Source organism: Mustela nivalis (genome assembly GCF_964662115.1).
Source record: "Mustela nivalis genome assembly, chromosome: 7".
In the NCBI taxonomy this organism is placed as follows: Eukaryota; Metazoa; Chordata; class Mammalia; order Carnivora; family Mustelidae; genus Mustela; species Mustela nivalis.
The window spans coordinates 127,948,841-127,973,719 of NC_139026.1; the positions used below are offsets into that span (position 1 = coordinate 127,948,841).

Below are 24,879 nucleotides of genomic sequence, written 5' to 3' on the forward strand. Positions count from 1 at the left end.
GTTGACAGCCTTTAGCCCCATGCCTTTTCTGAGGCAGTTAATTGGAAGTGAAAAGGAGTGTTGCTTGTGTTTTGCTACTATGCGTTGTGGGCCAGTAGCATTAGCATCATCTGGGAGCTCTTTTGAATAGGAACCTCAGGCTGCATCACAATCTTACCGAACCAAAAGTTGCCTATTAACAATGTCTCAGGTGGTTCCTCTGCATGTTAAAGTTTGAGTACCACTGTGCCAAATAACCTTCAGAAATGAAAAGACCGCCGAGAGGAGAACAGATGGCGTATATAAAGTAGACTCAAGGCAGGGCGCCTGTGTAGCTCAGCTAGCTGATTGTCTGCCTTAGGTTAGGGTCATGATCCCAGAGTCCTGGGATCAGCCCACATGCGGCTCCTTGCTTGGTCCTCCCTCAGCCCCTCCCCTATACTTGTGCGCTTTTTCTCTGTGTCGAGTAAATAATTTTTTTTTCTTTTTTCAAATGTTTTACTTATTTACCTGACAGCGAGAGAGAGCGAGAGCAGGAACAGGAGCAGGGGGAGTGGAAGAGGGAAATCAGGCTTCCCGCCTAGCTGGGAGCCAGATGGGGGGCTCCATCCTAGGATGGTGGGATCACGACTTCACCTGAAGGCAGACGCTTAGGGACTGAGCCACCCAGGCGTCCCTAAATAAAATCTTTAAAAAAAAAAAAAAAAAAAAAAGTGGACTTAAGGCAAACCAGCTGGCGGATCTTTAACAGAAGCTATAACTCCTGTAACGAATTCCTAAGAGCATCACTACACCATCAAACGATAAATTTTTAAAAAGCTTTATTGAGGTATAATTGACATACAACAATACACATAATTAATGTATACAATCTGAGTTTGGAATACGCAGACATCTGATCTTTATCCTTCACCTCCAGAAGTTTTCCTCTGTCCTTTCTTTTTGGAGAAAGGACACTTAACGTGGAGACTTGATGGGGCACCACGTGTGGCCGCACAGGGGGGAGAGTTGCCAGACGGTCACGTGTAGCTTGGCGCGAGCCCCTTGCACTTACCTGTCCCTCTGCCCCCGCGCCCCCCACCCAGCGTCCTCCCCTGCCCGCCCCCCTGGCCGCCCGGGCGGGGCAGCCGGCCGCACCTGGGCGGGGACTCCCTCCCGCTGCCCCTTGCGTGGCCTCGTGGTCTTCGCGGGCCTCCCGCAGCCGGGGGCCGCCGAGTACTTGGGCGGTTACCGGCGGGCGGGCGCAGCTCTCGGCCGGCAGCCGCAGGTGAGTGCTCCGCGCGGTTTCCGCGGCTGCTACCGGGCTCTGCCCGTGACCCCGCGCCGCGAGGTGTGGCTGTCTTGCTCGCTGGGGCGGCGCAGGCTGCTGTGCACGGTCCGCGACTTCGGGCGGCGTTCGGGGCTGCTCCGGCCCGGCGTTCGCGGCTAGGGCGGGCGGCCGCGGCTCCGCATTCCCGCAGCACAGCCTGCTGCCCGCGCGGTCGCCGTGTGCTCGCGTGTGTCCCTCTGCCACCGGACCACCCCCAGGAAAGGGGGCGAGGCCCGGTCTAGCGAACGCAAGCAGCGGGGGCGGGGGGTTCGGGGAGGCGGGGCGGCCCCCCGCGGTGCGCGCCGGGGTGCTCGCAGACGAGGGGGGTGGGAGGACGGAGGATCGCGGTGACGCGGAGCCGGTCCCCGCGAGGGAGGTGGGCGCCGCCGAGACCCCAGCCCGGAGCAGCGCACCCGCGCTTCCAGTCCCTACGGTGTGGATCGCTGCGAGCGCTGCGGCACCTGATGGCACGGTGCCCTGGTGTGGGGTGTGCAGGGCGGTTCAAGCAGTGATGCTGAACTTGTCAGGTCTTAAGAACTCTTCCCGAGTGGAGGAGATCTCCTGTCAAAGTCCTAAACAGTCTAGATGCTCCTGCTCAGGAAAACTTCTCCGCTCCGACCCTAGAAGTCCCTGTCATTGGGATTTGTGGGGGAGTTTCAAACATCTGGGTCCGCACTTTCAGCTTCAAATCTATCATTTAAATGAGTGTGAAAAACAGTCGTGCTGAACGTGTGTTAGGGAACAGACAAGTGATTTTTTTTTTTTTAATGCCCCTTTTCTGCCTCTTTGGAAAATAATTTATGAAAGGTCCTATTTTCAACAAAGCCTTAAATAAAAGTATTGCCAAACAATTGAAAAGCACAATACGGTATTGTTGACAATAGGCTGTGTGCTGTGGGAAATTCTGAACTAATTCATCTTGCATGGCTGAAACTTCATACCCATTGAACAGCAACTCACCATTTCCCTGTATCCCCCAGCATCTGGTAACCACAGTTCTATTCTCTGATTTCAGTAGTTTGAGTATTTTAGATAGGGCGTGTAAATGGAGTCATCATGCTAAGTGAAATAAAGCAGCCACAGGACAAATAGTGCCTAATTCCAAGTGATCAGTGCTCAACAGTTATTGATATGCTCCTGTATAAAATAGAGGCATTGCATTACAATGTATCTTTACATATTTCTAATAAAATAATTAAAATATAGTTTGTCCCAAACATATCTAAGGGTGTACATTGGCTAGCTGAATAATTTACATATAAAATGTACCTAATCTCCAGACAGGTGCCACAATATAGATGAACGTTAGACATTATGTTACATGAAACAAGTCACAAAAGGATAAATATTGTATAATTTTACTTATATAAGGTACATGGAGGAGTCAAATTCATAGAGACAGAAAGCAGAATGGGGGTTACCATGGAGTAGGCAGAGGGAAAGACCGGAGTTGTTGTTTAATGAGTATGGAGTTTGACTTTGCAAAGATGAAGTTCTGGAGATGGGGGATGGTGATGGATGTACAACAGTGTGAAGGTATTGAACGCTGCTGAATGGTACACTTAAAATAGTGAAAAATGTTCATTCTATGCCATCTTTATTTTTCCACAAAACTTTAAAAGTATATGTGTATTTTTCAATTATGATATGCAAAAGGACTGTAAGTATGTTCCAAAAAAGATGGGAGCATGGACAGATCTGTGTTCACATCAGAAAGGTGTGGGAAATTCTGAAGGAGAAGTTCTTCTAATTGTTTTTTTTTTTTTTTTTTTTTTAAGCTTTTAAAATGCTAATACAGAGGCACACAGGTGGCTCAGCCAGTTGAGCATCTGACTCTTGATTTCAGCTCAGGTCATGATCTTGGTGGTTGGGATCGAACCCCTGGTCGGGCTCAATGCTCAGTGTGGAGTCTGCTTGAGATTCTCCCTTTTTTCCTCTCTCATTTCCCCTACTTGTGCTTTCTCTCTCTCTAAATAAATAAAATATTTTTTAAAGATTAAAAAGATAAAATGCTGTGCAAATGGTGACACTTCACAGGAGAAGTTGGTACAATATTCAGGTGAAAGAAGCTTAAACCAAGAATTCCGGGGAAGTACATTTAATGTTTACTGGGATGCTGTCCCTGAATGTCTTTTATATTTTGAAAAAAAAAAAAAAAAGCTAAAAATTTCATGTTACACAAGGGAAGGATACATGGGAGAAAAGATCCTTGTGGTTTCTCAATAAGTATTAACAAATGTTTATATAACATCATTTTAATATCTAGTAGATGCTTATTGAATGGAACATTCCCCATTTATTCCCGTATATTTTTCTAATATAATAGGAAATTGATTTATTTCTGAACTAGAGGATTCATAAATATTTTAATGTTCATGATCCAGAAAAATTTTTCTCAGCTGTCACAGTGAATTTTTTTTTTCTTCTGCCAATATGCTGCAGTGGTTAAATATGCAAGAGAAGGCTTTGTCATAATTTTAAAATATTGCTCTGATGAACTCAGCAAAATTTTACTCAAATTATGAACAGTGGTATTTCTCATGCTCTGATTAGAAATAGTGAAGCGTGTTCTACAATCACAGAAAGTTAAAATAAAAGCAACCAAATAATCAATTCTGTGTAGTGAATACATTCTACCTATAATATAAATAGATGATTTTTTAAAAACTTTATAAGTATTTAACATTTATCATAAATGGTATTAACAGCATTTATTAGTGTCCAGGATGTGTTTGGTTCTCCCGGTTTTCTTCAGATATTTATAACTACACCTTAAACTTATTGAATTATGTAGGGAAGTTTTTTTTTTGTTTGTTTGTTTAATATTTTTTTTAATATAATTTTTTATTTTTTATAAACATATATTTTTATCCCCAGGGGTACAGGTCTGTGAATCACCAGGTTTACACACTTCACAGCACTCACCAAAGCACATACCCTCCCCAATGTCCATAATCCCACCCCCTTCTCCCAAACCCCCTCCCCCCAGCAACCCTCAGTTTGTTTTGTGAGATTAAGAGTCACTTATGGTTTGTCTCCCTCCCAATATGTAGGGAAGTTTTAATGTAAGAACCTAAACTTTGGTGACTGAAATTTGATTTATATTTTATAGCACAATTAAGTTCTAGGATACTTAGCTTTAAAAAATATCCTTTGTAGTATATTGGGGTAAATGTCATTGGTAAAAACAGCTGAGCCATTCACTAAGATTTTCATAGAGATGACTGTCCGATTTTGCTTTCACATATTTTTAGGGTGATGAATTTTAAAGAGTAATTTTCATTTTTCAAAGGACAGGGTGTTTCATGTTTTACAAAAAGTGCAATGATTGACATTTTACCTGGTGAAACATCAGATATGGAAGAAAGCAACTTTTCTCCTAAAGCCACATTTCAGAAGCATTTATACAATCCAATGTTATTTTTTTCTTGACATCTTTGTATCTTTGCAGTTCAGTGACCTAGGAACAGTTGTGAAGAGCTGTGGAAGGATTTGATGATGGTTGGGTCACATTGTACTTTCCATCCACCCTTACTAGTCTTACTGCTATTTTGTACCATTGCCTATTTGGGGAATAAGATGGTTACTTGTTCCTTCATTGGTCACCTGCAGTGAATAAGATTGCTATTTGCACAGATTTATTTCCTTTGTGTATTAATACATAATATTTTTAAAAAGATTTATCCGTTTGAGAGGGAGAGAATCTCAAGTAGACTTAAGCTAATCGCAGAGTCCCACACGGATCTGGATCCCACAACCCTTAGGTTACAACCAGAACTGAAGCCAAGAGTCAGAGCCTTAACTGACCCACCCAGGTGCCCTAATATGTAATTTATAGCCTATAACAGGACAATATTGAATTTATTAGCCAAACAGGGACACTTGAGGTGGGGGAGGAGAAGGCATTCATTATTATGCTAGGACAACAGGCATAAATTGTGGCAACCCAGATATGTGGTTATCCTACCCATAGAAGATTTTCTATTCCAAGAAAGTGTTTTCCAGGGAAGAATTAGGGTACCCTTGGGAGTAGGTGGAAGGGTTCCCTGACCAAATCCAAAACCAAGGATTTGGAAACTTTAAGCAAAATTCAGTGGTCAGATATGTACTTTGAGTCTTGTGTATTTCTGGACTCTACCAACTGACTGAGAAGAATTCTGAGGTCACTTAACAAGTGGCAAGGTTCATAGAGAACCAAGGAACTAGACCAGAGGATTTTCCGGATGCCTGGGGAGACCATCACAGCTCCTCATTGGTGCTTAAGTATATGTCAAAAAACAGAACAGACTCTTCTTTGAGGAGTGTCAGTAGTATCCTATGAACTCTGTAGGCAGAGTTGAGTAAAGAAGAACACATCCAGAAGCAGTAGGTTTTCAGTTAGGTGTATGGGTGAGTGGCATTTCCTTGCATATTGATTCACCATTAGGTGATACAAAACATCTTTTCTTATTATATTGTATTTAACTCATGTTTATTTTGGGGGAAATCCATTTAAGTGAGAATGCAGTATTTGCTTGTAAAGGAAAAATAATGTATCCATTAAAGCTAAATCAGCATAGCTCTGAGATCTAAATGTTCCCATGTAAAGAAAAAAAATTTTTTTATAAACATATAATAACTTTTATCCCCAGTGGTACAAGGTCTGTGAATCGCCAGGTTTACACACTTCACAGCACTCACCTTAGCACATACCCTCCCCAATGTCCATAACCCCACCCCCTTCTCCCAAACCCCCTCCCCCCAGCAACCCTCAGTTTGTTTTGTGAGATTAAGAGTCACTTATGGTTTGTCTCCTTCCCAATCCCATCTTGTTTCATGTAGAGAAAATTTAAGTGGCAGTGTTACTGCATAGCGCACTTCAGTGTTTTAAAAGTTGACATGTTAGTGATGAACTATCTGGTCATGAAACCAAACATCCCTGTTTATAGAAATCTGAAGATCCTTTGATTATTAAGCTATAGTGAGCTTTTGCAGTATACTGGTCAATTTGGTCATATTATTAATTTTAAAAATATTTATTATTTATAGAGCGAATGAGTTGGAGGAGATGCAGAGGAGAGAGGGAGAGAGAGAATCTCAAGCAAACTCTGAGCTTGACATGGGGCTCGATCTCATGACTCAGAGGTCATGACCCAAAGTCAAGAGTTCGATACTTAAATGAATGAGCCCTTTAGATGCTTGGATTTGGTCATATTATTGAAAGTTGAAAATAATGATTAGGAACAGTTTTAAGGTGATAGGATCTCTGGTTTAGGGAGGCTTCACGGTGTGTAAGCTTTAGTGTCGGACGTTCCAAACCCTAGATGTTCCATTTACTAAATTTACCACAGACAAGTTGCCTAGAGCAGCTTTTCTCTTTGGGGGATGATTACCCTTACTGTGCTGGGATTTGAAAGGACCAATGGTAATAGATCCAAAAAACCTGACACGTACTGGGAGCTTCTGGTAACATGTCTGTTGTTCTTATTACTAATGATAATAGCGTTCTTATCCTAGGGAGCTTGCTAAAACTTCAGGTTTGTCAAAACTTTGGGTGTATTCTCACCAAGAGTTATTTCATCTCCCTTCACCCGGTATTATAAAAAAGCTTATGCATGGAAAGGAATATGTAGAAATAAATTTTTGTGTTACTTGAATTTATTCCCCAAGCTGTTAACTAAGATAGCCTGATACTCTGATTCTTATTTTAGCCAAAGGGAATTTAAGCACATAAAAACTGATGTCTCAAAAGCACAAATCCTGTTGTTAGAATTTTTAGTTTATGGCCCAGTCTTGCTCCTTTTTTCTCGCAAATTTGGTGGCAAAGCTGGTAAGGATTCTGTGAAGCTAACTAACCCCAGACACTGACTTAATCTAGAAATTATTTTTTTTAAGTTATTTCATTTTTTTTTCAAGTTTTTATATAAATTCTAGTCACTGTTCAGTGTTAAATTAGTTTCAGGTGTAGAATTTAGTGCTTCTTTGGTTACATACAACACCCAGGGCTCATCAGAAGTACACGCCTTAATCTCCATCACCTGTTTAACACCCCGCCCCCATATCCCTCTTCTTTGTAGTTGAGTCTGTTTCCAGGTTTATCTCTTTTTCCCCTCTCCCATATATTAATCTGTTTTGTTTCTTAAAGTCTATGTATGAGTGAAATCATACAGTGCTTGTCTTTCTCTGATGGACTTACTTCACATTATACTGTCTAGCTCTATCCACGTTGTTGCAAATGGCAAAATTTCATTCTTTTTTATGGCTGAGTAATATTCCATCATATATACCATCCCTCCTGTTTCCATTCATCAGTCGATGGACATTTGGGCTCTCTCTGTAGTTTGGCTATTGTTGATATGCTGCTATGAACATCAAGGTGCATGTCTCCCTTCAGATGAGAATTTCATATCTCTTGGGTAAATACCTCATAGTGCAATTGCTAGATCATAGAGTAGTTCGATTTTTAACTTCTGGAGGAACTTCCTTACTGGTTTCTTTTGAGATCAATTTATTTTTTTATTTTTTTTCTTAAAAATTTTTTTAATTAACATACAATGTATTATTAACCCCAGGGGTACAGGTTTGTGAATCGCCAGGTTTACACACTTCACAGCACTCACCATAGCACATACCCTCCCCAATGTCCATAACCCCACCACTCTCTCCCTCAATTTGTTTTGTGACGTTAAGAGTCTCTTATGGTTTGTGATCAATTTAGACACTTAAGTATTTCCCAAATTCTTAGTTGTGCTTTAAGAGGGAAACAAAAGCAAAGTTCAAAATGTTCGAATTTACCTGCATTTCCAAAGTGGCTAATCATTTTATTTATTTTCTTATTTTTGAGAAACTGTTAAAATAGCATATCAGAATGAATACTAAGGGGCCAACTTCAAACTCTTCAGGTGTCCAGAATTAATTCCCCTCTTTCAAATGGATCTTTTTAAAACTATGAACTCAGCAGGTGAATCCTGTTGGTCTTGGCCAGTGCATTGGTTAGTCCCTTGAAGAGCTCTAGTTTCAATGGGGAAGGCTAAGTACAGCAGAGATGGCCAGCCAGGATGAAGCATCCCACACTCGCAGTTAGAAGAATATAGAAGGACGGTTCCTCACACAACACACGGAAAACTTTGCGGCTGGAAAAAGTAAAACCGTTTTGGGAATCAGAAGACATTTATTACAGAGTGGGATGATTGCTCTGCCCTCCAACGTTGATTGGCTAATGTGAAGTCAGTGTTTCAGGAATTAAATTTCTTGCTTAATTTCTCCTCACCTGTCTTCCGTGTGGAACAGCACATCCCCTCACGTGTGACTTTGAATCTGGTTTCTGCGGTTGGGAGCCATTTCTCACAGAAGATTCGCAATGGGAAATCATGAAAGGACTGGCCAGTGGAGAGAGCCACCTTCCTGGTGATGATCATACAGCAAACACAAGTCATGGTAGGATATTTTCCTTTTAAAAAAATATTGGTTGCCTTTCTGTCACGTTGCAGAATGATGAACCTTTGTGTTTTCATTTCTAGCTATAGGCTACAGACATGGAGCTCTGGTTTGTCTCGCTTGAAACTCTCCTGATCAACATCATAATTTGAGTTGAGTTTCTGAAAATAATACTGTTTTCATAACCAACATTTTTGAGGTCTCATTTTTTACAAGGTTGGGCTGAAAGCATGGTGAGAGGGGAAGTCTTCGGATAATTTTCTTTAGTTGCCAGAACTCATGTACAATAGGCTTGCTTTCTTTTTAGAGCAATCCAATTTTTGCAAAACAGAAAAAAAACACAAACTTTAATCTTTCTAGAAAAGAGAACAGAGGTTTAGTGCTATCTATAAAATAAATCGACAAATGTTTGAATGCAGTTTAATCACTCTTAAATCTTCTTTGTAACAATCTTCTTTCTCATGTATTTTTAACCTACGTTACAATTTCTCCATGTACTCTTAAAATACAACAGTCAAATGACACATAGCATTTTGATCTGGGTTTGTGAATCTCCAAGGAAAACAGAAGGGTTTTGTTCTACTTTCCCTTGTTGGTGTCCACGACATAGCCTAGGTACATGAATATCGTATTAACTTTATAAAAACACAACTGCACTGTCGATCCTCTTTAAGCTCATATAACCCCCTTGGACATTATTTATTTCTCCTTTGAGATTTCCGAAGAGGTATGCCAGAGCTAACAGTGTTAACCATGTTTTAAATTATAGCCACTGGAAACTGGAGTTGGTGGGGGATATTAGGGGTTGGGAGGGAGACTCTAGCCATCCATCTGTGGTCTAAAACTATAAACCCAGCTTATTTGGCAGTGGAGTAAGGTTTTACTTTTTCTTTTCATGCCAGTGAACCATATTTTTTCTTTCAGATTCTGGAGGATTAAAGTTTGAAACAGGACTAATGATGGGAGCTCTAAGTTAATAGCCCACTTTCTTTAAGCTCATATAATGTTTCTTTTTCTGCTCTAAAACCGTTGACTGAATCCATATCCTGTACTACACCTGGGGTACACAGGTGGAAGCCATGCTCCCTGCCTCTGGGGTGGTCTGAAGTCCAGTGACTGAAGCCAATAGGTGAGGATTTGCACTTAGATATAATAAATGTTTTATACGAGATGGAGGGTGACTTAGTGGAATCAAGAGGCCTTCCTGGAGGAGGTGACTCCAGAACTGAGCACTGAAGGGAGAGTTGCCAGAAAGGCTGAAGTAAGGAGAGGTGTTGAGGGAGGTGTTCTAACTGACGGAATATTCTGGAAGAGGATGGGAGAGATGTAGGTGGTTCTGGCTGAGTGATGGGTATGTCTGGGCAGAGTATAGAGAAGATGAAGCAGCCAAGAAAAGAGGGGGATTACGGAGTGCTTGGAATTTGAAATATTTCTGGAGGCTCATGGTAACCATTCTGTCTGTGAAAGCATGTGACCCATTAGTTTTATTCTAAAAGGCTGAGATGCAACACTTTTCTGTAACACTGAATGGCCTGTTGATTACCCTTTAAAGGAAGCTCCGTGGTGGTTCAGAGGCTGGAACTTGGCCTGGCTGGGGGCTGTAGTTAGGATGCTTTAAGAGCTATCTGGGAAGGGTGAGACACACTGAGGCCTCTGGCCATTTTATTGGGGCTCACCAGTCAGTGTGTTCAGTCTGGCTCTGTGCCTGGGTCTCTGGGGGAGATGGGCTTGCTGTTTCGGGAGGTGTGGAGCTCTGCCATGTACGAAATGGTGCTTTTCTACTTTTCTACTCATAAGCTGCTCACATGGTGCATGGGGTGGCCTTGGGTGACCTCTTGAAGAGCAGGGTGGCAGAGATCCCTGTTTGCCCAGGGGTAAGTCAGGATGTTGTTGACACTGCACAAATTCATTAAATGCCTTTGTGCCCCATTTTTTTTTTCAGCTAGAAAATAGGTAAAATAAAAATATCTTTCATGTAAAATTATTATGAGGATTAAATGAAGTAATACCTGCTAAGGCTTTTAATGTGGTAAAAGCCCACTAAATGTGACTGTCTGTTGTCTGTTTGTTCTAGTAAGAAAACTAGGAATACCACCAGGGCTGTGATAATAAGAAAACATTTATTAGTAATCTTCAGATATCGTGTAATTACCACTGAATTATGATTTATGCCAAAAAGAGATGCTAAAAGTTCTCTTTTGTTAAATATTGAAGGACCCTTTTTTCTTTTTCTGTGATCTAAACAATGCTCACAGATAACAATACACTGATAGAACTGGAGGCAGCTGTTATAATTGAAAGTGAGAGCAGCAAAGAAATTGCAGCAATTCTCTCTGGAAAGGGCACATCAAGGAGTCCCTCTGCCATTAAGTCTGTCCTTTACCTGTGATTGTCATTGTGACTTTAAGATGATCACTAGTGGTCTTACATCGCAAATGAGGAGGAGGAAAAATTGTACCAGGAAGCCCTAGGAGAAGTGAAGCGGAAGTTTCTGGGAGAAGGCAGCAGGCTCAGCTTCCCGGCTCCCACATCGAAGACCGTATGCTTACCTACAGCCTGTTATGTTAGACCTTTGTGTTTGTGGATTACAGTGCTTTAGAAAACTATTTAATTTCCAGTATTTTTCCTCATATATGCACATTCCCATATGTAATTTTACATAAACGATGAATGGCTTGACATTATGTAGCTTTTCTTTTTGCAGTAAAACCTTGATTTTCCTACCTCCCTTCTTTGCTTGGTTTTTATTTTCCAGTTCCTAGTTGTTACCTTATGAAACCTCCACACAGACAACTCATGTTTATTCATTCTTATTTATGCTCCTGTACACATATGTGTACGTAATGGATATGTATACATTGAAAATTTTAAGTATTCTGATGATGATTTATTTTACCAAAAAATGAGATCCTATTGTAACTACTGTATCTTACTTACTTTACTAAAGATAGCTCATGGCAATTCCTCCAAGTCATCAATTATAGTCATTTTGAATTTTATTTTTTCTGTTAAATATATATTCATACATACATATACACACACATACGTGTGTATGGGCACACATGTATATATATACAAAAATGGGCAAACATACATATTGATTAGCAGTATGGCCACTCACAAGGGTTTATTATGGGAGGGGCATTACAGGAACAATGGTGCTGTCTGCCTCCGGTATCAGGGACCCTGCCTTCCACCGCAACCCAGCCAGGTTTCCGAAGTGGCTGCCCATCTGTTAAAGTATAATTTAAATGCAATAAAATTCAACCTTTTTGGTGTACAGTTCACTGAGTTTGAACAAACATATATAATTCTGTAACCATCAGAAAACTCAGGATATAAGAGTTCCATTCTCCCCTTGATTCTCTACCACTTTCTAGTCAGTACCCATCTCATTTCCAGCTACCGGTATCCACTGATCTGATTTCTGTCCCTATAGTTTTGCCTTTTTCACAATGTCCTATAAATAGGATCCTACAGTATGTAGCCTTTGGAGTCCTCTTTCAGTTAGCTGAATGGATCTGAGATTCAGCACGTTGTTGTTTGCAGTGGTAGTTCCTATTTTTTTTAACTGCTGAGTAGTATTCCATTGCATGGATAAAGCATAGTTTGTGATCTCTGATCAGCGGAAGGGTATTTGGGCTCTTTCTAAATGTTGGTGATTACAGATATTCTGCAAAATTAGCATACGGGTTTTTGTTTGGACGCACGTTTTCATTTGACTTGCATACTCCTCACAGTTCCTCTGTATAATTGATTTTTTCATTCTGGTGATGAGTGCAAGAGCCTACTATTTCTGCCCACTGGGACCTCTGATCAGAAAGTGGCCCCTTTCAGAAGGTTACGGTCCAGCCTCAGAGTGTTTCCTCAGGTCCATGCACTGGTCGGTACTCGGGTAGAGATTTATGGGAGGAGAAGACTCTGCAGATCTGTGCAACTCTGCCTTTGCAGCGCTGTCCTCTGGGAATGCTGCCTTCTGAACTCGGAGGAGGCCCAAGGAGCATCTCTATCTTTTCAGTTTGAAGAGACCACTGCCTTCTTATGTGGCAGCTAGTAACTGTAGGCAATAAACTGGGGAAGTTGTATGCCTTCATGCATTTGTTTTCCCTCTCTCAGATCATTATCCAATGATCTTATATTCTCATTGTCCTACATAAACCACTGTCTAATGCCTAGTGTGTGTGTGTGTGTGTGTGTTTGCTAGTTCAGGAAGACTAAATCTTGTCCCTGATCACAACCTTGCCAAAAAGTAGAAGAAGCCTAATTTTTATTAGTTTGCTTCATTTCTTTCATCCGGATATGCCCAAATATCATGGCAATATCATGACAATGCTGCAAAATCCATTCTTTTACACATTTTTTATATATAGGATGCTTTCAGTTCTACGCAATACATAACTATGAATGAGACAACTATATTTTTACAGAAAGATGTACATTCCTCCAAAATCTTAATACTTTAAATTCCATTAGGAAAATAAGAGTGCTTTTTTCCCCCATTTGTCAGCAAAGGCATTATTCTCTTAAATTCTTCTAATCTGTGGGTATTAAAAGATTGCTTACTTATAGCCTTTATTTGTACTTTATTTAAAAATTATCTTTTCAAATGTTTCTAATTTCTCAGCTTACTTAAATCATCTTTAAGGTCTCTAAATAATATTCTGAAGCTTTTAGTATATAGATTTAAAAATATTTTGCAAATTATTTAGGTTTTTATATGTTTGCTGCTATTTTAAGTAATATTTTAAATACTTTTGTGTTTTGCTGGTATGTAGAAATGCAATTATATTTTTAAATATTGACTTTGTATCCAGTGACCTTGCTGATTTTATTTATTATAGCAAGTACATACACACACACACACAATTTTCTAGGTTCCCAATTATTTTCTCTTCAATAATGACAATTTTATTTCCTTATTTCTAAATCTTAAGCCTTCTGTTTTTTTTGTTTCATTACACTGGCTAGTAACTTTGGAAAAATGTTGACTATAGCTGGTGATAGCTGCTATACTTCTCTTGTTCTAATTTCAGAAGAAAATTGTCAATAATTCAACCTTAAGTGCTATATTTGCTGAAAGATTGTTTACTTTATTAGGTAAAGATGTTCCCTTCTATTCATAATGTTTTCTTTGTGTGTGTATGTATACGAGTCTCTGTTTAAAATCTGTCAGATTCTTTTAGTGTCATGATAATCATATCATCACATTTTTTGTTTGTTCATAAGGGGGATTTTTCAAATATTAAACCACCTTCGCATTCATGAGCCAGATCTCATTTGGTTGGTTTTGGTCATTGTATACATGATTTTTTATTCTATATGATAATTGTTTTATGATACTTATGGTATTTTTATTTTGTATGATACTGGCTTATGATTATTTGTATTCATTATAAAGTCCGATCTCTAGTGTTTTCACATCATGTAAGGAGTCCCTTCTAGACCATTGCATTAAAAGCAGGTGCATGCTTCATAAATGATGGATGGTTTAATACATGGAAGCCGACCCCCTCTTTCTTTAATTCTTATACTGTGTTAGTCATAAATTCTGATACTGTGTTAGCCCCTCTAGGGTTTGTGGAGTTTTGCAATATGAACAACTCAGCTTACCAGGAACCATCTCCTTGATATATTATAATTCCATAGTTCTCTTAACTAAGTACATTCTGCACAGCAAACTTATAAGAATGTAAATCCAGAGACATTTTTCTAGAAGACTTTGGGTCTAGGCTCAGAGTTCAGATTCTCTTTACCCCACACTTATAAATATTAAGTCTGTGTTATTTTTTTATTATTTATTTTTCTAACTATTAAAGTGCTCATAGGATTTTCAAATAAATTTTCACTAAATTAATATTTTTACAATATCTTTTCATCTAAAAACATGTTATCTCTATTTTACGCCTACATATTTTGTATTAACGTAATAGTGAAGAGGATATCTCTAATCATTTCTGTATCTAGGGTCTTATTGCTAAAGTTAAAAAAATAACTTAATCACATTTCTTTGTTTCCGTTTACCTTATCAGATTTCTTATTAATACTTATCATTATTTAACAATAGAAGCCTTGGGAGCTTCTACTTTTAAGGTAATATTATTGGCAAAACATGAGAACTGTATTTCTATTTTCTATTATATTTGCTAAGTATATTATTTTCTTGACTCCCATTCCCTAGGCCTATAAGATAATGTTAGTCTATGGTAATTAATATTATCTGTGATTAATAGTGATAGAAATCTCTAGTTTCTCATTTTAATTAAAGTAGCTTTGTTGTTTGCCATTTAGGATATTTGTTTTGGGGTTGATTATTGGTCTGCATTTAATTATTTACTTTTAATATTTTCTTAAGTTTTTTTAATTGGCAATGGCTGTTTTTTTCCACAGTCTTCTCAATACTTGTTGATCCGAGTCTGACTCTACCCTTTAATTTGTTGATCTGAATGACTGTGTTGATAGAGCAGCTAAATTAAACTCAGCTTCCATTCATGGAAAGCTCAGTTTGGTCAGGACATACAATTTTTTTGATAAGGATTTCAAATATAATTGATAACTTTTTTTTTTCTAAGATTTTATTTATTTTATTTGACAGACAGAGATTACAAGTAGGCAGAGAGGCAGACAGAGAGAGGGGAGGAAGCAGGCTCCCTGCTGAGCAGAGAGCCCGATGCGGGTCTCGATCCCAGGACCCTGGGATCATGACCCGAGCCGAAGGCAGAAGCTTTAACCCACTGAGCCACCCAGGCACCCCATATAATTGATAACTTTTTAATTAGAATTTTGTATCTATGATCATGAGTGACATTGCAGTTTATTTTTTATTTTCCTATTTCTGTAACTTATAAGTTAGAGATATCTGGCAGGGAGATATCTGAGTCAAGGAGTTCTTCATATTCTTTAAGACTCAAGATCCTTGAATAATGTTACAAGTATTCCTTAAAAACTAAATAAAACTCAACTGTTTTGCCATATATGTCCAGTAGATTTTTTTTTAAATCACTTTTGTAGTCATTTTGTGGTATACCCAATTTATTCAAGCCTTTACTGCTTTTAGAATTTGGAGTTTTAGTTTATATGTCCCGTCCTTTATTGACTGCTTGTTTGAAATTGTATATATTGTTTTTAAATAACCAGGGCACTAGGATCCTTGAATATTTGTTAATTTGTAGAATTTTGATTAGTCTTTTAAAAGTATTCAATTGAATGTTAGTTGAACCTAAGAATTTTTAAGCTGAAACAATTTTTTCAAAATCCTCTCTTCCTATGCTATTCTTTTATAGGTGAAACAGAATTTCATGAGCTTATATAGTTTCTATCACTCTTGGTTTGAAGTTAGGGAATAATAGCTTTTATTCTTCCCTGTTGGTTTTGGGATGTTAAAGCCCGTATAGAGGAGCTTGGCTGCCTCCAGTCCATAGAGCATGTGACTCTTGGTCTCAGGGTTATGAGTTCAAGCCCCATATTTAAAAAAGAAAAAAAAAAAAGTCTGTATAAACTGGTTCTGTTTTTCTCATTCAGAGACGATACTGCTGATTTGCAACCTTGGTTATTCGGTTAAACACATGGCCGTAGCTATAAAATAATACAGTTTAATTCTGAAATCCTTTCCGTGTAGTTAGCATTAACCAGTATCTAGGAAAATCACCTTCTGAAAATGATATTTTTCAGTCAAAATTGTCTGCTTTCCCAGTTGCCCATCACTTCGTGATTATCAAAGGGCAGGATCAGACCTTGACATTGTTCTGCATAGCCTTCCTTGTGAATTTTCAGTATTCGAGGAAGCCACCCCTGACAGCAGTTCAGAATGTGTGATCTTTTGAGCTGCTAAAAGATGTTATCCCCTGTATGTTTGCCATGAGCGCATCCACGGAGTTAAAATCTAAAAGCAGTTATTTTGTTAACGCTCAGATTAGATCTTTAATTAAGCTTTCATCCCCACTAGCACAGACAACAATGTCAAACATGTAAGCCCCAGGAGAAACCCAGCTCATTCCACAGGCTCGCATCTTTCAGTCCTTTGTGAAGAAACTTAAAAATAATGCTCTCGTGAGAATTTCATGAGGGCGTGTTGACTATCTAATTGTAAGCTTAGAAGCTTCGTTTAATTTGATTATAGATTCTAATTATGACCCAAGTTAAGACAATAAACCTATTCGTTTAGGGGATTTAGATCAAGAGCTTGTTTTTAATCAATTGGATTTTATCTTACTTACTATTATCCATATGAAAAAGCTTGGTCATTTACAGAACTAAATGGTAAATAAGTAAAACATGTAATTTTCTTGTTGTGATTGACAGTTGATTGTCTGTAAGGATAAGATGTTAGAGCAAAGGACTGCTAAATGTATAACAGAATTTGTATCCATGTGACTTTTACAAATTTATTTATTTATTTATTTATTTCGTAGGCTCATTCATTTATTTCCGATCCCATCAATCTCCAAGAGTGGCCAAGCTTGGAAGTCCTGTTCTTACAAAAGCCCTCGCTGCCTCTACCCCATGTCAGGTAACCAGTTACTGGAACTCCCATCAGCCATTCTGTGGTTGTAAACTGTTAGGTGTGGGTTACTTGGGCCAGTAAATGACTGCTTTGTTTTACTGCCATTTTCATGATGAACTGAGATATTTATACAGACTATCAGCACGAAATGTCATGTCCTTCCAAAAGACCATTTGCAGTCTATGACTTAAATGGTTCTTTTGTGGGGCCTATTAAAGAATATTTCTTTCATTTTGTATTCTTTCCAAATAGTCCTTCCAGTAATCCAAAGCTGTGGGTACATGTTGCCAAAGCTGCTGATTGTTTTGGCCAACAGTGTTAATTGAGTAAAATAAAATAAGCCAAGCAAGTGCTTGCTGAAGGGAAGATGAAAGGACAAATAAAGAGAAAGAACTGTGTGCAGAAAAAATAATGACATTTTCTGAAATTTTATGTCTTCAGTTAGTCTTTGTATGCCAAGTAAACACAGAGCAGGTGACACGTGCTCAGTCCGTTTCACCAGCGTGAGAGAGAAGAAGGCAGAGAAGGACTTTGGAGTCTGACAGACCTGGTTCTGATCTCCATTCTGCCACAGACTCTATACTCTCTTCGAGACTCCGTGTCCACACTGGCAGTGTAATATTAGAGTACCTTTTTTCACCCAGCTGTGAGGATTATCTGACAAAATATCTGGCACATAGTAGGTGTTCACTAAACAGAATTCCTTTTTTTTCTGTAGAACTAACACCTACACTTAGACATTTCTGTTCAGCTTGCTTTGTTTTCTATCCTTTTGAGCATTCCAGCAAGCCTCCAGGCCCTCAGGATTGCAGTTTAATTTTTGTAGTTATCAGAAGACAGCGCAGATCGATACCGCTGCACACCAATTCGTCTCCTGTAAACGTGGGGGTACAGCAGTTTATTCCGGCATTCCTGCTGACAAATTACATATTGTTCAGAGGAATAAATCTAATTATGTGTTCAACTTGATATAAATCTGAATGGGAGTGCTCAGATCTCTTAATGGATTGTCCTCTCTCTCGTTTTTTCCCCTTGTTATTTCTCTGTGGGGATTACATGTAAAATAACTGCCTGGACTCCACTTCGCCCACAGGCATTCTACCTTTGCTTTGTTTCGCTGTGTGATAGATACAGAATTTTTTTTTTTTTTTTTTGAGAACTCCTGAGGCATTGACTCACTTTGTAAAAGTACTTTACAAGCTTACTTAGCCTTAATTCAAGGTCCTACACCAAAGGGCTGGGATCACCGTTGTTACATACATAAGGCATTGGATACTAAACAATAAAATGTATTAATTCTACTTGTTCTGTGGAAGTCTGAAAGCAAACATTAAGAGCTTATTGAAATTCCCGAGATTCAGGGAGGAAATCATATACATTTTTTCTTTTGAAAGATTATCCACATTTTCCATTGATGTGTGCTGGTAGCCATTAATCTGTGATCATTGGGATTATGTTTCAACAGATGGTTGTTTCCACTTGGAAGCATTTTTCTCTGTTGTCGCTTAGGAGTTTAGCGCTTGTGGGGCCTCAGTGAAAGCCATGGACAGTTTGGACACTTGCTGATTTATTTCTCAGAACCAGTACTCAATCTCCCAAGGCCTCGAATGCTGAGTTTGTGGTTTGTCTTGCTTTTTAGAAAAGTAAGAGTGTTTCAGGGAGCCATTCCAGACTGCTAGAAGAGATTTGTTTTTTTTCCCTGCCTTTATCTGTATCTGCTTGAATGTTAGTACTTTTGAGTTAGAAGGATGGATATTTGCATTACTTTATAATACTTTTGGTCTAGGAAGTGGAACTAGACAATTAGAGAAGGTTGTCTGTAGTCGGAGATACACATAGCTTAATGTCTTTCCCAAAAGGGTATTCTAAGAATATAGTATTACTTTTTTACAAGTCTGTGGTACTGTGTGATACTTTCTTTCATAAAAGTTACGGAATAAACAAACCAAATTCTTCTTGAATTATCAGCAGTCCAGCCAATCTTCCTAATTGGAACATATTGATAATACTTATATTCGTGGAATAGCAGATGTTAGTCATTATAAAATGGTGAAATTAGGCAGGGACATACCGAAGCTGTGTGCTTTGATATGATTAAAGTTTTCATTTTATGAAATTACATTTTTTCCCTACATAATCATATGAAGCTAATGCATTTCAGAACCCTTTTTTTGAAAGGACTTTAAAACTGGGAAGCTTTCTTTTGAGTCTCCTCTTCTAACAACAGGCTAGTAGAGTCATTTTGCATGAATTATCTTGTGCCTTATGTATAACCAGCACATGGCTTCAACACGTGCAAACTTTCCTACATCCACTCCTTGCTTAAGAAGTGGACTCTAATTTAAAGACTTCAAAAGTCCCTTCAGTCACTGTTGGAAACTTGGCGTTTTCCCATGGAATAGCCAGGAGATAGGACAAACAGAACACATGGAGGCCAGAAGCTACTATTTCTTATTGGTGTTGAAATGCTGTTACTGTTTTGAATTAACTAGGAAATATCAAATATGAAGGAGATTTATGGTAGGTATTAATACTTTCTGAGTTCTCCTATTTGAGTTACTATATAAAATTACTTTTGGCGGGGGGCACCTGGGTGGCTCAGTGGGTTAAAGCCTCTGCCTTCAGCTCAGGTCATGATCCCAGGGTCCTGGGATCGAGCCCCACATCGGGCTCTCTGCTCAGCCAGGGGCCCACTTTCCCCTCTCTCTGCCTGCCTCTCTGCCTGCTTGTGATCTCTCTGTCAAATAAATAAATAAAATCTTTAAAAAAATTACTTTTGGGGCTTCACGATTAATTAAAGACAGGATGATTGATATTACAAAACTCCTGTTTTCGAAGCTAGTTTGCATACTTGTCTACTTTAAAAACACTTCCCCCACTTGCTTTGCACTTGTTTTAATAGTCTTTAATTTTAAAAATATCATAAAATTTTTTAAAAAGTGAATGAGTTTTTCAGGGAAAAGATAGATGAAGCAAGAGATGGGTTGGTTCCACAAATGAAGCTTATTAGAGCCAGGCTACACATTTGAACTAAGTTTTCCAGCAACCAGTAGAGATGGATGAATCATCATTTGGTTTAGATCTAAGGCAGTAAAAATAAGAAAACAAAGCAAAAATAGTTCTTGTGAGAATTCTTTCCTGAGTGCATACAGTGATAACAATGTAAACATTCTTGCTCTGACTTGGCACACACATACTGTTTACCTGCTCTGTGTGGACCACAGCCCGCAATTCTGAGAATACAACAGAGACCACCGAAGTATGTTTGTCCTAATGAAATGTCGATTTTAGGGATTCTGATGGCAATTCAGTGTTAAAGTGCTCTGAGAGAGTGGGTACAGGATAACAATAACAATCCACTTACAACAATTCTCAACAAATTTTGAAAGGCCATGTCTTATAACGTTCCCCAAGTGAACTCATGTCAATGAGAAATTCAGTAAAAAAAAAAAAGAAAGAAACAAACCAAAAATGATGGAGTGGGACTTGCAACCCACACTTTGTCCCCTGATTGTTTTGTTCAATCCAAGCGTAGACGTTAAAGTAGGGCATGGATTCTAGAGGAAGTAACAGTGTATGGGGGAAAGGCTGAGCCGGTACCCTCTCCACCTGCGCTTGAGCAAAACACATGGAGGCTAATCATTTAAATGGAAATAACATATTTTACTGAAGATTTGAAACTTCTAATTAAGCTTATTCAGATGAAGAATAGACAGGCAAACACGTAATTATGACTAGGATTAGAGAAATCACTGTGGTAATGTGGAGGGTGTGTGTGATGAATGATCCCCACTCAACATGGACTTAGTCCCAGCTGAATTTTGAGGAGCTACATATATATCATCTTTTCTCTCTCTCTCTTTTTTTAACTATTTTTTTTCTACGTCTTGAAGATAAAACAGGTGTTGCACATACTAGACAGGGTCCTTTGTGAGGCAGAAAAAGCAGAAGTAGCTGAGCATTTGTAATACAGCTGAGAAAGAGCTTGAAGATCTGGCCAAGAGATAGGGGAGCAGTTGGAAAAAGAACTGTAGGAAAGTTGAGGAAAGATACAGAGCCTTTGAAGAGTTAGAGTTGCAGCTGGACACAGACCAACATCGAATGAAACAGAAATAGGAAGAAATTATTTTCAACTTGTAAATAATGCCCTGGAAGGTCATTCACAGAGTTAAGTATCAGAGAGCCCAATTACTCCTTTGTAGACCTGGGCTCTCACTCCTCTGGGCTACTTCATGGGGTGATGTAGGAACAGAAGGGCAAATGGTGTGACCAGGGCCATCACACTTTCCAGACTATTCACCTATACTCAGAACTATTAGTATACCACCTGAAAAGCTGTCCTTTCCTTCTGTAATAAAAATGAATTATTGGGTATTTTATTTTTTATTTTTAAAGATTTTATTTAGAGGAGAGCACAGAGAGAGAGAGGGAGAAGGAGATGTAGAAGCAGACTCCCTCTGAGCAAGGAGCCTGATGCAGGGCTTGATCCCTGGACCCTGGGATCATGACCTGAGCTGAAAGCAGACGCTTAACTGACTGAGTTATCCAGGAGCCCTGACTGGGTGTTTAAAAAAATAATAAAGATAATGAAGTCGAAAATACAGTTTAAACTCATAGAATAGTCTAAGCTTCATTTTCTTTTTCTCTCCAATTTGCAATTAAAGTAACTGCTTTGTGGGAAGCTTTTTTAACCACACAACATTGTTTTGATACAATAATTCATTGTCTGTATAAAACATGTCTTAGTGAAAAACCAAAAGAAATAACACCAAGCCTTTAATATTAACATTGATCTGGCTAGTTTTTAATGAATCGGGCATGAATCACAAAAATAATTTCCTTTTGACTGGTAAGTGGTAAATACAATTTCAATGGTTGGTGTAGTGTTAACATACCTGTTTTATAGTTCTGTGTAATAGAATTTTCTGCGGTAATGGAAGTTTTTCTCTGTTGTGTCCAATATGGTAGCCACTAACTGCATATAGCTTTTGAGCACGTAATGTGTAATGAGTATAACTGAGGAACTGGATTTTTCATTTGGTTTCATTTTAATTAATTTACATGTAAATAGCCACATGATTATTACACCTTTGCCACTATACATATTATAGTTAATTGTTCCCTTTTCATTCTCCCCCCCAAAACTCTGGCGTCCCTAAAGACACCTAATACTTTGTACCTTTTCTGACACGGAGCAGCTTCCTTCATGCTCTCTGGGAGAGTTTACAGGTGTTCACTATCAGTGCTGATGCTAATAGTCCTGTTGATCGCTCCCTTCTTCTTTTTTAAAAAACACCTATTAACTGAAAACCTATTAAACAAACTGCTTTAATAGACTCTGTGAGAAATTCATGACACACCTCGTGCGCTTGGGTTCCGGGCTTCGCGTTCTCTGGCGTGCGGCAGATCGAGAGCTGCAGAGGTTGCACGCTTGACAAGAGTCTCTGTGAAACCACAGCTGTGTTAGTGACTTTGTTCAGTGAGTTCACCCTTACCAATATTAAATTTGAAAACAGCTAAGCTGAAGAGTTCTTAATGGTCTACGATGCCAACTCTGCTAACGCGGTAAATTAAATATAAATCTTAAGCTCTGAGCCTATTTAATATGGATCCCATTGGTATTTACTCTTAATACGCTATTAAAATACATTAACACTGGTGATGTACTGAATGACAGTTTGACAGCTTGATAGTCTGATGGGGCTTGTGTATCTCTTGTACTACTAAGGTTAAAGCTCTGGTTTGCATATTTACAAGCTTGGAACGTGCTGAAACTCTAGCAGGGATCTAACATTTAATTCTGGTTGAGGAACCTAAATAATCCCTTCCCATAGGATCTAATCAGACACTTCCATTAGACTTTTCATTCCTCAGTTACCTGTCTTGCTTATCAGAGTTTAGGGGAGTGTGTTAGTAAAGTCTAAAATGAAGTGGACAGAATTTTCTTGATGAAGGGGTGTCAGTTAAATAGATAGACTAAAAGAACGTGTGCCACATTGGAACAGAGGATGTTTGCTCTTTTAAGCTAGACAACGTTTTAAAAGTGCATTTAAAAATTATTTGACTTCATGGGTGCCTGGGTGGCTCAGCCAGTTTGATTCTGGCTCAGGTCATCATCTCAGGGTCATGAAATCAAGCCCTTTGTTGGGCTCCATGCTCAGTGGGGAGTCTACTTGAGATCCTTTATCTTTCTCTCTGCCCCACATCCTGCTCACACTCTCTCTCAAATCTATTAATTAATTGTGTCATTGATTGATTGATTGTGTTAACATTAGTCACCATAAAATATGTCCTTAGTTTTTGATGCGGTGTTTCAAGAATCATTGTTTATGTACGATACCCAGTGCTCCATGCAATACCTCCCCTCCTTAATACCCACCACAAGGCTCACCCTCAGTTTGTTTCTCAGAGTCCACAGTCTCTCATGGTTCGTCTCCACCTCTGATTTTTCCCAAATCACTTTTCCTTTCCTTCTCCTAATGTCTTCCTTTTTATTCCTTATGCTCCACAAGTAAGTGAAACCATATGATAATTGACTTTCTCTGCGTGACTTATTTCACTCAGCATAATCTCCTCCAGTCCCATCTATGTTGATGCAAAAGTTGGGTATTCATCCTTTCTGATGACTGAGTAATATTCCATTGTATATATGGACCATATTTTCTTTATCTGTTCATCTGCTGAAGGGCATCTCGACTCTTTCCACAGTTTGGCTCTTTTGAACTTGCTACTATGAACTTTGAGGTACATATGGCCTGTCTTTTCACTACATCTGTGTCATTGGGGTAAATACCAGTGCAGTTGCTGGGTCATAGGGTAGCTCTATTTTTAATTTTTTGAGGAACCTCCATACTGTTTTCCAAAGTGGCTGCACCAACTTATATTCCTACCAAAATGTAAGAGGGTTCCCTTTTCTCTGCATCCTGTCCCAACATTTGCTGTTTCCTGCCTTGTTAATCTTTGCCATTCTAACTGGTGTGAGATGGTATCTCAATGTGGTTTTGACTTGAATCTCCCTGATGGCTAATGATGATGAACATTTTTTTTATGTGTCTGCTAGCCATTTGTATGTCTTCATTGGAGAAGTGTCTTTTCATGTCGTCTGCCCATTTTTTGACATGATTATCTGTTTTCTGGGTATTGAGTTTGTGAAGTTCTTTATAGATCTTGGATATTAGCCCTTTGTCTGTAGTGTCATTCGCAAATGTCTTCTCCCATTCCGTGGATTGCCTCTTTGTTTTGTTGACTGTTTCCAATGCTGTGCAGTTATTTAAAAGAAAAAAAAGTTTTTTTGACTTGAATTTCCACCAAAATTGGTACCAAGCATAAAATAAATAGGGGAGACTGTAGATGCACTAGTATCTGTCCATGTAACAAAACTAGCAGTGAAGGAAAAATCCCAAGAATCTAAAATACAGTGCAGGTGAAAAGGAATCACTTTGAATCCCAAGAAAAAGATTTTACTTCTGAGAGGCCTCATCTCTGAATTGTGTTTTCTTAGAGAGTCCTAATGCTGCACTTTTCAAAGACATCATGAGAAGGCTATGTGTCCGAACTTGTTTTTAAGGTGATTTTGTAGACATATTTTATAGAGTGAATCATCCAGCCATTGAGGGAATGAATCCCTGCCTCTCACAGTATCTGATATTTAGTAAATGCTCAGTAAATATTGCTT

At 38.8% G+C, this 24,879-nt stretch overlaps 1 protein-coding gene across 1 annotated transcript in view; it reads left to right on the top strand.

Annotated features, from left to right (window-relative positions):
• Positions 1–24,879, top strand: part of MALRD1 (MAM and LDL receptor class A domain containing 1) — a gene marked incomplete at its 5' end in the record, with an annotated part of 779,396 nt that overhangs the window by 88,678 nt on the left and 665,839 nt on the right. The window contains 2 exons of the mRNA XM_082742491.1: positions 8,558–8,704; positions 17,113–17,210. Of these exons, the coding sequence (XP_082598617.1) occupies positions 8,558–8,704; positions 17,113–17,210 (245 nt within the window). The remainder of the gene's footprint in view (positions 1–8,557; positions 8,705–17,112; positions 17,211–24,879) is intronic.